The sequence below is a fragment of the Sabethes cyaneus genome, chromosome 2 (genome assembly GCF_943734655.1).
Source record: "Sabethes cyaneus chromosome 2, idSabCyanKW18_F2, whole genome shotgun sequence".
NCBI classification, from domain to species: domain Eukaryota; kingdom Metazoa; phylum Arthropoda; class Insecta; order Diptera; family Culicidae; genus Sabethes; species Sabethes cyaneus.
The window spans coordinates 224,951,542-224,967,536 of NC_071354.1; the positions used below are offsets into that span (position 1 = coordinate 224,951,542).

The 15,995-nt window shown below is 48.8% G+C and overlaps 1 protein-coding gene across 3 annotated transcripts in view; it reads left to right on the forward strand.

Annotated features, from left to right (window-relative positions):
* The window catches only part of LOC128738022 (RNA-binding protein Musashi homolog Rbp6), a 1,503,411-nt gene that overhangs the window by 934,915 nt on the left and 552,501 nt on the right, over positions 1-15,995 (forward strand). For all 3 annotated transcript variants that reach the window (XM_053832828.1, XM_053832829.1, XM_053832830.1), the window contains exon 7: positions 13,376-13,468. In XM_053832828.1, the coding sequence (XP_053688803.1) occupies positions 13,376-13,468 (93 nt within the window). The remainder of the gene's footprint in view (positions 1-13,375; positions 13,469-15,995) is intronic.

The window sequence follows — 15,995 nt, forward strand, 5'->3', positions numbered from 1 at the left end:
TCGGTCGACCAACCGATGGACAGATTTCATTGTAACTGAATTAAACCTAGCCTCGGATTCGAGTCCGAGGCAGTACGACGTCAATCATCACACAATCCGTACGTACCTAGCACCCCCCCCCCCCCCTTCCTCGTGCCAGCAACAGAGAATGGAAATCCAATCGGGCAAAGCTTCGCCCGGAAGCCGCTCTAAGCTCTTCTGTTATCTGATATTTATAGTTATGCGATTTTTTATAAGGGTAAAATTGAAAAATAATAATTTGAAAAATGTCTTTATGAATACTTAATAGCATTAGCCGAGGAAAGAGCTAGCCAGTTCGAAGCCTTCCATCTAGGAATTGGAAGGCAGGCGATAGAAAGTAAAGGTTTCCAATCATACATATGTGTGTGCGCTGTGCGCCGGAAACTGTAAATGGATTTCGCAGGAACGACTGAGGGGCTGACTGGCTGGCTGGCTGGCTTCACCACGACCGACACGATTGCGAAGTGGAATTTCATATTGTACTATAATAATATTATGTTCTGGGATTTGGATGATGAAGTTGAATGAAGACATCGCTTTCGCCGCCGCTTTGCCATATTGGTGGAAGGCGATAGAATGTAGAAGAATGATTGGTTTGAAGGAGTTGCTCTCTCCGGAAGGCTAACTTTTTCCGAGACAGACACTGGCAGGCAACTCGTTTGGAAAGGATTCCTTTTTTCCCACTCGACTGTGAGTGAGCCCACTTTTCTATTCATAATGTAGATATGCCGTTGTGTATTTTTAATATTCCATATTATACCGGCATGAATTTGTTTCCGGTTTGTTACCAAGGAAAATGAGTGCTCCGTGCCGTGCTGGAGCAGTGGTCCGGCGAGGGTATGGGTACGTGTGTATGTTTTTCGTAGCCGAAAGGTTGATTGGGTTCGATGTTTCACGCCATTAGGCCATGTGAGCGATGCGGGTCAGGAGGGCTAGCCAGGGGTTGTTTCTGTGGTGTGGGTGTGGGCGATGATGGTACGCGGAGGCCAAGGAGGCCCAAAGTTGGAAATCAATATTCGCAAATGTGTAGAACAAGAGAACCCTCTCTGGCAATAATCGTAAAAAAGTAAGTTATTCGGTTCGGGTGTTGTGTCGGACCGAAGGTTTCTCTTTCCTTTTTTCTATGTGGAGACACGACAAATGTGTTGGAGTGCATTGATGAATTTATAACGATATTAGAGAAGTTTTCATAGTGATTCGGTTCGATGGGCGTTAGTTTTGGTCGTGATTAAAAGAAATTGTTCGGCTGACAAAATTTTGTTATAGTGCTTAAGCAAATCGTCGCATTAAGCAATTGATATTGGTTTTTAGAACAGATAGTTGTTCCTGAGTCTGTTAAAAAGTAACAATTTCGAGGACTAAACTTATGATTTTAAACTCTTCCTTTATCTGAAATTTGACAAGACATTAAGGCATTTATTTTTGTCCCATCCTTAATTAGTCCAATTCAATTCATTCTCCCATTGTTTTAATTACCAGGTACAATCATTGTTGGAAAGCATTGCAGCTGACACGCATGATAACCTAAGGCATCCTTTCATCTCAAATCTTCTTCAAACGTTGCGTGAAAGTATCCGCAGTCAATCGTTTGGTACTCCTTAGTTTGCCTACCACAGTGATAAATCAGACCGGAGCAAGTCGCAAAATATAAAAAAATAAGTTCATGACAGCAAATAATTAAGAATTTCCTAAGCTACATTTTTCTCTAATCAGATGCCATAAATGTTGCAAAAAAAACAGATATAAAACGATTTCGAACGATTGATAGCTTTAAAATACACAGCTTCGTTTTTCTCAAAATAAGATTTTTGTCACTTTGGTTCGGTTCGACTTAACACCGGCCACATAGAAGTCGAGAGTATTCAAATCAGGCGAAGAGGTAGGCCACATTTTCGAAGAAATAAAATCCCCGAAATTTTCGTCAACCCAAGTCTGTGTTGCTTTCGCCTGGTGAGACGGTGCAGAATCTAGTTGGAAGCAGTATGGTGCATTCTTGCAGTGTTTTTTGACGATGGGAAGAATTTCCCAACAAATTGATCTTCGAAACATCATCGATGTAATATTTAGTGTTGTTTTTAACATCAGGTTCAATGAACAGTAATGGAACCTTCTAATTTGTAAAGAAATATCCTTATACCATCACCCTGGAAACATTCTGGAAACTTCGAATAGCTAGTTTGTCTCGAGGAATATCAGAAAGATGTGCTACATATACCCGGTTATTTTATTGGTTAAGTAAGCAGGAACATTTTTCCATCCGAGAATAGAATTTTACAATCACCGTGTCACCTTGAGCAAGCAGCTGCCGACTTCTTTCGACTCTTCTTAGTGACATAATAATAAAATATATAAAACATTGGACCGGTACCAAAATGACGCAAAATTCACTCCAAAATGATACTGCATTCATTAACGCCAACTAACCCAGCGATTCGTCTGATCCAGAACCAGCGCTAGAGCCAGAGTCCCAGAGCCAGAGCCAGAGTCTCAGAACCAGAGCCAGAGTCCCAGAGCCAGAGTCCAGAGCCAAAGCCAGAGTCCAAAGCCAGAGTCCAGAGCCAGGGTCCCAGAGCCAGAGTCCCAGAGCTAGAGCCAGAGCCCCAGAGCCAGAACCAGAGTCCCAGAGCCAGAGCCAGAGGCCCAGAACTAGAGCCAGAGCCCCAGAGCCAAAACCAGAGTCCCAGAGCCAGAGCCAGAGTCCCAGAGCTAGAGCCAGAGCCCCAGAGCCAGAGCCAGAGTCCCAGAGCCAGAGCCAGGGTCCCAGAGCCAGAGCCAGAGTCCCAGAGCCAGAGCCAGGGTCCCAGAGCCAGAGCCAGAGTCCCAGAACTAGAGCCAGAGTCCCACAGCCAGAGCCAGAGTCTCAGAGCCAGAGCCAGAGTCCCAGAGCCAGAGCCAGAATCCAGAATCCAGAATCCAGAGCCAGAGTCCAGAGCCAGAGTTCAGAGCCAAAACCAGAGTCCAGAGCCAGAGTCCAGAGCCAGAGTCCAAAGCCAGAGTCAAGAGCCAGAGTCCAGACCCAGAGTCCAGACCCAGAGTCCCAGAACTAGAGCCAGAGTCCAGAGCCAGAGTCCCAGAACTAGAGCCAGAGTCCCACAGCCAGAGCCAGAGTCTCAGAGCCAGAGCCAGAGTCCCAGAGCCAGAGCCAGAGCCAGAATCCAGAATCCAGAGCCAGAGTCCAGAGCCAGAGTCCAGAGCCAAAGCCAGAGTTCAGAGCCAGAGTCCAAAGCCAGAGTCCAGAGCCAGAGTCCAAAGCCAGAGTCCGGAGCCAGTGTCCAGAGCCAGAGTCCAGAGCCAGAGTCCAGAGCCAGAGTCCAGAGCCAGAGTCCAGAGCCAGAGTCCAAAGCCAGAGTCCAGAGCCAGAGTCCAGACCCAGAGTCCCAGAACTAGAGCCAGAGTCCCACAGCCAGAGCCAGAGTCCAGAGCCAGAGTCCAGAGCCAGAGTCCAGAGCCAGAGTCCAAAGCCAGAGTCCAGAGCCAGAGTCCAAAGCCAGAGTCCGGAGCCAGAGTCCAGAGCCAGAGCCAGAGCCAGAGTCCAGAGTCAGAGTCCAGAGCCAGAGTCCAGAGCCAAAGCCAGAGTCCAGAGTCCAGCGCCAGAGTCCAGAGCCAGAGCCAGAGTCCAGAGCCAGAGTCCCAAGCCAGAGTCCAGAGTCCAGAGTCAGAGTCCAGAGCCAGAGTCCAGAACCAGAGTCCAGACCCAGAGTCCAGAGCCAGAGTCCAGAGCCAGAGTCCCAGAACTAGAGCCAGAGTCCAGAGCCAGAGTCCCAGAACTAGAGCCAGAGTCCCACAGCCAGAGCCAGAGTCTCAGAGCCAGAGCCAGAGTCCCAGAGCCAGAGCCAGAGCCAGAATCCAGAATCCAGAGCCAGAGTCCAGAGCCAGAGTCCAGAGCCAAAGCCAGAGTCCAGAGCCAGAGTCCAAAGCCAGAGTCCAGAGCCAGAGTCCAAAGCCAGAGTCCGGAGCCAGTGTCCAGAGCCAGAGTCCAGAGCCAGAGTCCAGAGCCAGAGTCCAAAGCCAGAGTCCAGAGCCAGAGTCCAGACCCAGAGTCCAGAGCCAGAGTCCCAGAACTAGGCCGGTTAAGGCCCTAACTCAGCGAGGTTAAGGCGCCGAACAAAGTCGCATTCGACTTTGCGCGACTCCGAATAGCCATTACGATGGGAGCGGGAACTCTTATCCCTACCTCCACGCGGTACCGGCCGGGACGCAACTGGGCCTAGGGTCAACCAAATACCAGTCTTTGTTTGCACCCTCAGTTGTGTGCTAACAGGGAAAGGGGGGCACGTCGTGCCTGAGGGTAGCGTGGCGTAGTGGTGTAAAGAGGCGAGCGGGGCTCAACTCCTATAAGCCAGCTGCGGGCGCCGTAGTGTTTGCGGTTAGCGTGGCGCAGTGGTGTAAAGAGGCGAGCGGAGCTCAATTCCTATAAGCCAGCTGCGGACGTAGTAGCGTCCTGTTAGAGCTCAGGACTTTAAGCAAAAAAGCCAGGTCAGGAGTGCCATGGGCACATTAGGATCGGTTCCAGGAAGATCCTAATTACGGTGTACTGGACGGGCGGGAATAAACGTTTGGATTTGGCGCTACAGGGCTGACGGCTGTGCTATTCTACTACCCTTTGTAAGGAAGGGTGATACCTTCCCGAAACGGCGAGTAGGCTAATGGTACAGCTGCCTTCCGTCCCGTTAAAACCGTGGCTGGTCTCTAGGTACGTTCAAAGCTCGTCACTCACGTCAAAGTGCGGTGGTGTAGGCTCAGATGACACATTCCTGACTAACGCCGATCGGATGCTGACATCCCTGCCCCCATGAAGGGTAGGGGGGAGTGTCCCTAGCCATGGCCTCCCTGCTTGCATAGATCACCATGGGATCGTTAAGGCGACTACACAATTACGAGTGGAGATAGCGGCCTAGAGTTGGGACCCTTTCGAATGGACAAATTTTTAAATTTCAAAGAGGGATCGAATACGGGTGCTACTAGTGGCAAAGATGATATCTTTGCCAAAAGTAGTAAGTTGGCTAGGTCACCAACAGCAAAGACAGGTAGCCCCCCGTTATCGGGGGCGCGACCCAAGAAGGGAAGCCCGCCGAAATCGGGGGCACAGCCCATACAGGGAAGCCCCCCGAAAACGGGAGCGATACCGAAGAGGAAGTTGACACCACCTAGGTCTAACACCCCAGTTAGAACGCCGGTGGCCATCGCTGCCAGCTCAGCCAAGAAGGCGAGCGACAGCGGTAGGCAAATGTCAACGGAGGGCGTGGTGCACCCTCCTGAGGGCGAAGTCGGGCTTCCTCCAGCCAGTAGCAAGCTGGAGGAAGCCAAAAAGTTGGTGGACGAGTTGTACTCGTTCATCAACTCTAGGTCAAATGTCCACCTCGACATTAAAAAACTGGCGGTGAGCCTCCGCTCTACCGTCATAGCTGCCGAGGTGGAGAGGCAAGAGCTTCTGCAGCGATGCGAAATCGCCGAAGCTCAGGTCATAGCCGCTAAGGCTGTGGCCATGCCTAGTCAGGCGCGTACGCCGCTTGCCAAGCGCAAGGCGGCTACGCCCGACCATGGACCAACGCTGGTAGCCAAGAGGCAGCGGACTTCGGCTCGCGCCTCTACCAGCGAACGTGCGGAGGCGGTCCCGGATGGTGCTTCCGGGACCGGGGAAGAGGATTGGCAGGTGGTTAGGCGTAAACCGCCTAAACCGCCGAGGCCGAAACCGAGCGAGGCTGCGGCTGCAAAGCCAAAGCCAAGGCGCGTCCATAAGGGCGACGCCTTAGTAGTGAAGCTGACAGGCAAGCTGTCGTATGCTGATCTACTGCGCAAGGTTCGTGTGGACCCCAAGTTGCAGGAGCTTGGGGCCAACGTTGTAAAGACCCGCCGAACCCAGGCAGGGGATATGCTTTTCGAACTTAGAAAGGACCCAACGGTCCAGAGTTCGAATTACCAGAAACTGGTTGAGCAGTCCCTGGGCGAAGCGGGCCAGGTCAAGGCGCTGTCGCAGCGTGTTCTGGTCGAGTGTAAAAACCTCGACGAGATTACGACGACAGTTGACCTGAGTGATGCTCTGCGGGATCAGCTTAAGGTTGATGTGGCACCCGCAGACATCCGCTTGCGGAAAGCATATGGAGATATGCAAACCGCGTCCTTAAACGTGCCAGAGGCAATCGCCAACAAGATGTTGGCGTCTGGCAAGATTAAGGTAGGATGGTCAGTATGTACACTGACGGTGAAACGGCGCATAGAACGCTGTTTCAAGTGTATGGGCTTCGGCCATCGGGCGGCCAAGTGTAAGGCCCCCGATCGGTCCGAGCTGTGCAGGCGGTGCGGTGAAGATGGCCACTTCGCCAGGGGATGTAGCAAACCCCCCAGGTGCTTGCTCTGCACAGCCGTAGAGGGAAATAAGCATGCCACAGGCGGCCCACTGTGTGCAGCTTATAGACGCGCCTTGCAACGATAATGGTGCAGGTTATACAGATTAATCTAAACCACTGTGAAACGGCACAGGAGTTGCTTTGGCAAACGGCAGCCGAAACGGGGTGCGATATTGCCATTATCGCGGATCCCTACCGGGTTCCCCGTGGAGGCACTAACTGGGTTATCGACAAGGGTCGGATGGCAGCGATCGCCGTGATGGGTAGATACCCGATCCAGGAGGTGGTGTCGTCCGACCAAGAGGGGTTCGTGATCGCGGTAGTCGATGGCGTCTGCATCTGTAGCTGCTACGCTCCACCTAGGTGGTCGCCGGAGCAGTTTGACCGGATGCTAGACGTGCTCACCGACGAACTCACGGACCGCAAGCCCGTTGTCATTGGAGGAGACTTCAATGCTTGGGCTGTCGAATGGGGTAGCAGGTGCACTACTCCGAGGGGACAAAGCTTGCTGGAAGCTCTGTCCAAGCTGGATGTAAGTCTGGCTAACGTGGGATCCGTCAGTACCTTTTGTAGGGGGGTACAACAATCGATCATCGACGTCACCTTCTGCAGCCCAACGTTGCTTGCCAACATGGGCTGGAGGGTGTCAGATGAGTACACACATAGTGACCACCAAGCTATACGGTACACGATTGAACGACGGGCGCTACGGCCACGCGGGGCGAAGTCGACAGGGAGGAGGTGGAAAGTGAAGGCCTTCGACAAAGACCTGTTCGTTGAAGCACTCAGTGCAGAGAGCACCCGCTCGAACCTGAGTGCTCGTGAGCTGACCAACGTCCTAGTACGGGCATGTGATACCACTATGCCTAGGACGGGGCAGCCAATGAACGGTCGTCGCTCGGTATACTGGTGGAGTGATACCATTGCCCAGCTCCGTTCCAGGTGCCACAGAGCGAGAAGGCTAGCGCAGAGGGCCCGGACCGATGCAGATGCTGAAGCTCGGGGAGTTGATCTTAGAGCGGCAAGGTCGGCGCTTAAGAAAGAGGTTAGGCGTAGCAAGAAATCCTGTTTCCAGGAGCTATGTCGCGATGCGGATTCAAACCCCTGGGGTGGTGCATACCAGGTGGTAATGAAAAAGATGAAGGGTACATCTGCGCCGCAGGAAACCTGCCCCCAAAAGCTGAAAGTCATCGTGGAAGGGCTCTTTCCGCAACACGATCCAGTTTGGTGGCCTCCGACCCCGTACGGTCAATCGAATGATGTCCTCACTCCGGTCACGAATGAGGAACTCATCGTAATTGCCAGGGGTTTGAAATCGAAGAAAGCGCCCGGTCCTGACGGGATTCCGAACGAGGCACTCAAAGCGGCGATCCAAGCGTATCCCGATATGTTTAGAGAGACGCTTCAGAGTTGCCTAGAGGTATGCGAATTTCCAGACAAATGGAAAGTCCAAAGATTGGTACTGCTGCCAAAGCCGGGGAAACCGCCTGGTGATCCCTCGTCGTACAGGCCAATTTGCCTATTGGACACGCTAGGCAAATTGCTAGAGCGGGTAATCCTAAACAGGCTGACGCCTGTAGTGGAAAGTGATGTCGGACTGGCAAACACGCAGTTTGGCTTCCGTAAGGGGAAGTCCACTGTAGATGCCATAAAGTCCGTAGTGGAGAGGGCCGAGAAGCCTATGAAACGGAAAAGGCTAGGCGACAGGTATTGTGCCATAGTCACAATCGATGTCAAAAACGCCTTTAACAGCGCTAACTGGGGTGCAATTGCGGTAGCGCTGCATAGGATGAGGGTACCGGATCATCTATGCAGGTTGCTTAAGAGTTACTTCGAGAACCGGACGCTAGTGTACGACACGGCGGACGGGGCGAAGAGGTACAAAGTGACAGCGGGTGTTCCACAGGGTTCGATTCTCGGCCCCACGCTTTGGAATGCCATGTACGATGGGGTGCTGAGGCTCGAACTACCCACTGGGGTCGATATCACTGGCTTCGCCGATGATATCGTCCTTACAGTGGTAGGCGAGTTTCTGGAGGAAGTGGAAATGCTGGCATCAGACGCCATAAGCATAATAGAGGGTTGGATGGCGGGCGTCAATCTGCGATTGGCCCACCATAAGACGGAAGCTGTGATGGTCAGCAACCGAAAGTCGGCCATAGAGGCAAAAATAATCGTGGGGGGACAGGTGATTGTCTCCAAACGAAGTGTGAAGTACCTGTCATGACAGACAACAAGCTGAACTTCACCAGTCATGTGGATTATGCTTGTGGTAAAGCGTCAACGGCGGTCACTGCTCTGTCTAAGATCATGCCGAACGGCTACGGTCCTAGCAGCAGTAAGAGACGCCTGATGGCCAGCGTTGCCATGTCGGTGCTACGATACGGTGCACCGGCGTGGGCCCCGGCTTTGGAGAGTAAGCGCAATCAGGCATGCCTGAACAAGGTGTTCAGGCTGTTAGCATTGCGCGTTGCGTGCGGCTACCGTACCATATCGTTGGATGCGATTGGGGTTATTGCAGCCATGATTCCAATATGCATACTCCTAGGTGAGGATATCGAGTGCCATAGGCAGAGGAACGTCAGGGGCGCTAGGGACAGAGTTAGGCTGGACTCTATTAGGCGTTGGCAGGCGGAATGGGATCGCACCGACCATGGTAGGTGGACCCATAGGCTGATCCAGAACATATCGTCCTGGATCGGCAGAGGTCATGGTGAGGTAAACTTTTTCCTTACCCAGTTTCTGTCGGGTCATGGATGCTTTAAGAAGTATCTACATACGCGCGGGCGGGCAGATTCACCCTTTTGCCCCGTTTGCACGGTAGCCGAGGAAACGGCGGAGCATGTGATTTTTCACTGCCCGCGGTTTACGTCCACTCGGCAGGTGATGCTTGCGGTCGTTGGAGAAGACACCAACGCCGACAACATCGTGCAGAGAATGTGCGCTGAGCAGCGTGCATGGGGTGCCGTCGATAGGGCGGCAACCGCGGTGATAACGGAGTTGCAACGGCTAGAACGTTTGCAACGACAGGGCCGACATAGCTTGCTAGGGTCAGTAACGGGCTGATTGGGCAGCCCAGGCCCTAGGTGAAGGGTAGTGGCGGTATGAAATGGCAAGGGTGTTGTGTGGAGCCACACACGCAACGGACAAGTCGGAGTGCTTCGGCACGTCCTCCCTCCTGAAGTAAAACCTAACGGTAGTTCCGGGAGGGGTTCAGGAACGGGCAGCAGGAGAGTTTTTAGTAGGTAGGCGCATGTTGGCACCATGTGAATCCTATTCGGCACCGCGAAGGTGCTGTCTATGAAGATTTTCTCCCTGCATAAACAATACAAAAAAAAAGAGTCCCAGAACTAGAGCCAGAGTCCCACAGCCAGAGCCAGAGTCCAGAGCCAGAGTCCAGAGCCAGAGTCCAAAGCCAGAGTCCAGAGCCAGAGTCCAGACCCAGAGTCCAGAGCCAGAGTCCCAGAACTAGAGCCAGAGTCCCACATCCATAGCCAGAATCCAGAATCCAGAGCCAAAGCCAAAGTCCAGAGCCAGAGTCCAGAGTCCAGAGTCCAGAGCCAGAGCCAGAGCCAGAGCCAGAGCCAGAGTCCAGAGTCAGAGTCCAGAGTCAGAGTCCAGAGCCAAAGCCAGAGTCCAGAGTCCAGCGCCAGAGTCCAGAGCCAGAGTCCAGAGCCAGAGTCCCGAGCCAGAGTCCAGAGTCAGAGTCCAGAGCCAGAGCCAGAGTCCAGAACCAGAGTCCAGAGCCAGAGTCCAGAGCCAGAGTCCAGAGCCAGAGTCCAGAGCCAGAGCCAGAGCCAGAGCCAGAGCCAGAGTCCAGAGCCAGAGCCAGAGCCAGAGTCAGAGCCAGAGCCGAAGCCAGAGTCAGATCCAGAGCCAAAGCCAGAGTCCAGAGCCAGAGCCAGAGTCTAGAGCCAGAGTCAAGAGCCAGAGTCAAGAGCCAGAGTCCAGAGCCAGAGTCCAAAGCCAGAGTCAAGAGCCAGAGTCAGAGCCAGAGTCCCGAACCAGAGTTCAGAGCCAGAGCCAGAGCCTTCTTCTGGTAACTAAATTCTTCTAACATTTAAATGTTATCCCACGTTGCCTTATGTGATGTAATGCTTTCGGTGTTATAAAACAGTAATTCTCAAAGGACTCATTTGCCTCATCTTATTAGTGAGCTACGCGCAATTCTTTATATGGTCGAGCTCAGAACAAGTTTATTTCAGAAATAAATTTTATTGTCAATTAAAATGCATAGTGTTGAGGAAACTTTACCAACTGCTTTAGTTGTTCACCGAACGACTGATAGTGGCTTCCTTGCACTTTAATAAATACAGTAATGTTACGATTTTGTCAGCTCCCGATTTTGTCTACCCCCGATTTTATCAGCTTTTTATCCCGATTTTGTCAGCCTATAAATTTTGCTTAACTTTTGTGCTTTTAAACATGATTTATAATACTTTTCAGCCTGCTTTAAACTATTCTGATTATCTTGGGAGAGTTTTTGAATAAAATGATGCCTTCTTGCGAGTTATTCGAGGTCAAAATTGGGGTCTTTTTATAGTAAAAGTTCTATAGTTCCTAAACAAGCAAAGATAGAGGTATACTATATTCAGCAATGTTGTTTATTTTTACTACTTGTACAACTTTGTAAAACAAGAAAATGTCATATAACACTTATAAAAACAGCTAAAATTGAAAAACTGATTTTAACGATTTTTCATTTATGAGAAATAGAATTTTTATATCTTTGCTGAAGAGATAGAAGGTTATTGTCTTCAGTAAAATTTCTTGTAATAATATGCTGTAAAACTTTGCAGAACACATCAATGTGTTATATTGAAACTGAAGAAAAATAATTTTTTTTTTGCACTTTTAGGGGGATTAATCAAAATTGGCATTCCGTTGGACGATAAAATTTTTAGTTTTAAGAAACTCTTCGAAAGCTTCCATAAACCTAAAACCAAGTTTACCCGCTCAAAGCTAATTCGCACCAAAAAAGATTCTGGACCAGTGGGCTGTGCCCGGTTCATTGAGCTTTCGGTTGACCAATTGAGTGTTAAAATTGAATTTTTAGTAGAAGTCTTATATATTGCAAGGTCGTAAGTTTTGAATTTTCGAAAAGTTTTTTCTCGATTTTGTCAGTTTCCCCATTTTTTTAGCCCAAAATTCAACATGGGGCTGTCAAAATCGGAACATTGCTGTAGTTCTACGAAATCCACTCTCAAAATCTTGTCTCGATATTAAGTATCGAAATTTAAACGCGAAATTCTCTCCCAAAATCCAGTACTTGAAATCCCGTCTTGAAATCTCGCATCAAAATTTAGTCTAGAAATTCCGTCGCGAGAAATTCAGTCTCAAGAAACCCCGTCACGTGAAATTTAGTCTTGAAATTTCATCTCGCAATCCCGTGTTGAGAAATTCAATCTCGAAACCCCGTGTTGAAAAATCCAGTCTCGAAATCCCGTCTCGCAATTCCGTTTCGAAAAATCGAATACCGAAGTCCCATCTTAAGAAATCCAGTTTCAATAATCCCGTCACGAAATATAGTTTTAAAAATCCAAAATCCCAAAATCCAGAGAAATCCAGTCTTAAAATTCCCTCTCATAAATTTGTCTTGCAGTCTCGTCTCGAAAAATCCATTCTGGAGAAATCCCGTCCCGAAAAACCCAAAAAAAACTTCAATTCTGGTCCAATCCAACTTCGGTTAAGGTCTATTCAAACTGCTGTTCGGGTCTCATTCAATTTCAATTCGGGACCAATCCGTACTGCCGCTGCTCGCATAACAGTCCTATTTATGTAGAAATCTCCATAGAAAATAGGACTGTTATGCGAGTAGCGGCAACGTAGAATTATACCAAATGAATCATAACTCTTGACCCACTGAACCGATTTGGATGATGTTTTAACCAGCGGATGATTTATTAATAAGGGATCTATTTGATCCGTGTGCTACAAAAATATAAAAAAAACAAAGGTTTTCAATGTTTTTGAAATTAAAAAAAATCTCAATCGAATATTCTTGACTTTATATTTTAATTTACAAAGCGTTCCGATTTGCAACAGATTGATCTGCCTTTCGGCTGGACAGTTTAGATATGTAATCATAAAACCATCCTTTAGGTGAAAAAATTAGAACAAAAATAGAAATAATAAAACACAAAAGTATGTCACAACTGTCCCTGCAGCTGGCAGCTATTTCCTTCTACATTGTTGAAACAAAAAACGACGGCCACCACCACAGGAAAACCCCTAAAGCCATCGCTCGAAGCCATTCTTGATAAAGTTCGAAACAGTTTCCGGAGCGATTCTAATCGATTAAATGCAAGCGTCCGCAAATCGATTCGGAACTGTGCACATTCAATACTAATCGAAATAAATAAAAACTCAAATACTGCCCCGAAGCCCGAAGCCGGAGCCGGAGCCGGAGCAGGGTGGTGCGGCCGATGTTCGGTACGGAACCGAGTGCCATTATTGCCGTCCGGAATCCGGTCCCTCCCGCTGTTCCCCTTCCGCGGTACAGTACATACGTACGTACGTACTCGTGGGCCACACAATCGGTCACGATTACACCATAAAAATATGTTTGCCATTTATACTCGCTCACGCGCTCGCTAGCTAGCTACTAGCGTGGCAGCCTGACCGGTTGGCTGTCTGTACGGCTGGCAGGTTTCATCCTTTTTCCGACACACAAGCAGACACACACACACACACAGAGACGCGCCGTGCCGTAGTCTCTCGGCTTTTCTTTTGTTTTATTTTATTTTATTGCCTCGCCAATCGAAGATAATTTATCACCATTTCCAACATTGAGACGTCTTTCGCCCCGAGCCGGAGTTCTCCCATGCCACTCGATTGCAGGCGAAGATAATTTATTGCATCTGGACGGCCTTCGGTCTAGTCAGTTCGCAATTTTCCAACTTCAATTGTTTCCAGCAAAGAATCAAAACTCCTTGAACTCCTAGCTCTAGCCAGACCTGCTGACTGATCAATTCTTTTCCGTCTTTTTCTCTTTTTTCCTCCCGCAGATGGTGACGAGAACGAAGAAGATATTTGTGGGTGGTTTATCAGCGCCAACCACGCTGGAGGACGTGAAAAGTTACTTCGAACAGTTTGGACCGGTAAGTACCCATCGCATTCCTTCACACCTCGGCATAGTAGCATGTTCGAGGGTGAGGGCGCTAGCTTGATTCATTCGGCTTATCAGAGAATTACAGAGCAAGCGCATAAAACAACAGCGCCGGAAAAAAATTTTTTAGTTTGGAACAGCAGAAAAACAATGTTTCCGCTTGGCCAAAGCCACCATCATAGGCAGGCAGACTGGCAGATCGTAGGCAGAGGAACCAGGAGCGCGACGGGACGGAACGCGATGCTACTCGAGTCAGTCGGGAAAACAATTTTAAAACTCGGCTTAAAAGTTTCGTCTCGCTGATCCAATTGTCCGAGCGAATTCCCCGAAGCGATTTGGTTCGTTCAGACAAAGTCGCTGCAAACAACCGACAAACTTTTTTGTGTGTGCGTTCTTTTTTTTTTTTTTTTTTTTTTTTGCAACGCTTCTCGTGCAAAAACGACGAACTTGCGGTGATGCCTGTATGCATCGGTTCCCCCCATTCCCTCGACCGGAAACCGGAAGAAACCGAATGGCAAGCTTCACTTTACCTGCTCAAGCGGGTTTTGGCTTAGTTTCACCGCTCACTGCTAGCTAGCCAGCCGGTGAGGCTAGCGAAGCGGTAGGAATCCCTGTTTCCGGTGCGATCGGACTAGTTTTTATAAGATTCCCTGCGGTGGGGTTGCTTTGAGTGTTGCAACGTCCGTCGCTAGGTTTCGTAAATCGGAACCACCCTTCGGGCGGTCCGGTTCTGTTACAACCGGTGAGAAACAAGCCCGAGCTAAAATGTTTTAATGTATTTAAAACTAAAATTAAATTCGTATTAGTTTAACTTCATTATATTTCATATTACGAGAAGTGAAGGAGTTGAACAACAAAACGACTATGAGACGGTACGGTAAGGTGTGTGTTTGTCGGGGAAAAAACTTTCCTCCGAGGCAAACGATGCTCTCTTACAGCAGCGAAGCAGGGATTGGGCCATAGGTTCGATTCAGTAGAAAGCTGCTGGTTCAGCGGCAGCAGGAGCAGGAGAGGGGGGATTTCTACGAAACACGATAATCACCCCTAGAGAGCGGCACACCTTTTCTTACGACGTCGACGTCGTGGCAGCAGTCATCGTCGTCGTTGTCGACAAACTGTTCCTCGGAAAGGAAATCGCAACCTAAACCAGATACGTGCGTCTTCCGGGACCGGGCGGTGGGATGTGGGCGATGTTTAAACATACCGACATGACAAAAAAGTGGTAAGTAAAACCGAAACCAGAGCAATAACGAAGTACTGTGCTGGCTGGTGCTGGTCCTGCAGGCTGCTGTTGGTGAAGACTGTTGTTCGGGGGAGAAGCTGTAAAAGGTGCTAAAAACCCCCTAAATGATTCGCACTTAAATCGAGTTGAAAGGATATTTGGAAAACTACTACAACTCGTGGCAGCACTGTGAAGCAAGTTTCCTGTTGCTGCCGAGTGCCGAGAGAGAGGGAGAAAGAAAGCAACAATCGGTGGACACGGAAGCATTGAGGCACCACACCGGGTGGGAAACTTTTCCTGTATACTGCTCGTTCAGAAATTGTTATGAACAGGATATCTAATTTAATCATGTCGTTTCATTTGTTACAAGTTACGGGGCGATGATGGTGCGAAAGTTGCTGCGAACAACGGATTACACCCAGAAGCAGCTATAACAGCAATAGCAGCAGCGGAAGCGCAGACGTTGATGTCGGATATAACTTCAGATGAGATGGTAAACAGCACGCTGGATAAATCTTTTCCGGCTGTTTGAACCGAGTCGACTGGTAGGTGATTTAGGATTCAAATCGCTAGCGCTCGGCACGGGAGCGTAATGAATATCATCTAAGAGTGCTGCAATATATTCTAACTGCTTGCTAAAGTACTCGAAGGAACAGTTTGAACTGAAATTCAGTGATTCGAAGTGATACAGAAAACTAGCAGGACAGCCTTAAGCAGACATACGTATTGCGTAGGTACTCAGCAACCAAATGTCGTCGTTTATGTAGTTGCTGCTACATATGTTTCTACAACATGATGAGAACAGAATTTCTTGGCATGTTGGATTGCTAAATTTGGAATGTAAGCGATATGTTAAACACATTCCATAACTAGTCATCACCAATTATAGCATCGAGGGACAATATTTTAATATATGGATTGAACTTATGATACATCTCTTATTTTTATTATTATTGCACCAGTAAACAGTTGATTGTGAACTTTTAAAACAGAACATAAAACAGTGATCATAAAATAGCGATTTCTAGGAAATTCGGTGAATAGCTTGTATGCATGTTGCGCCGTCTTGTTGAAACTGCAAATCTTCCAAATCGATGGCTCCAATTTCTATTGAAAAAAAGTTATTCAACTTCTGATCGATTCATTTCATTCTCGATCATGAAACAATAATTTTGAAACCAATTAATCCATTGTGAATTAATTATCCGAAGTTTTCACGAATTTTTTCCAAAGCAGTGCAACAAATACCAATTTATTACTATCGATGATACAACAACAGCCTTAGTTTTAGGGCCTC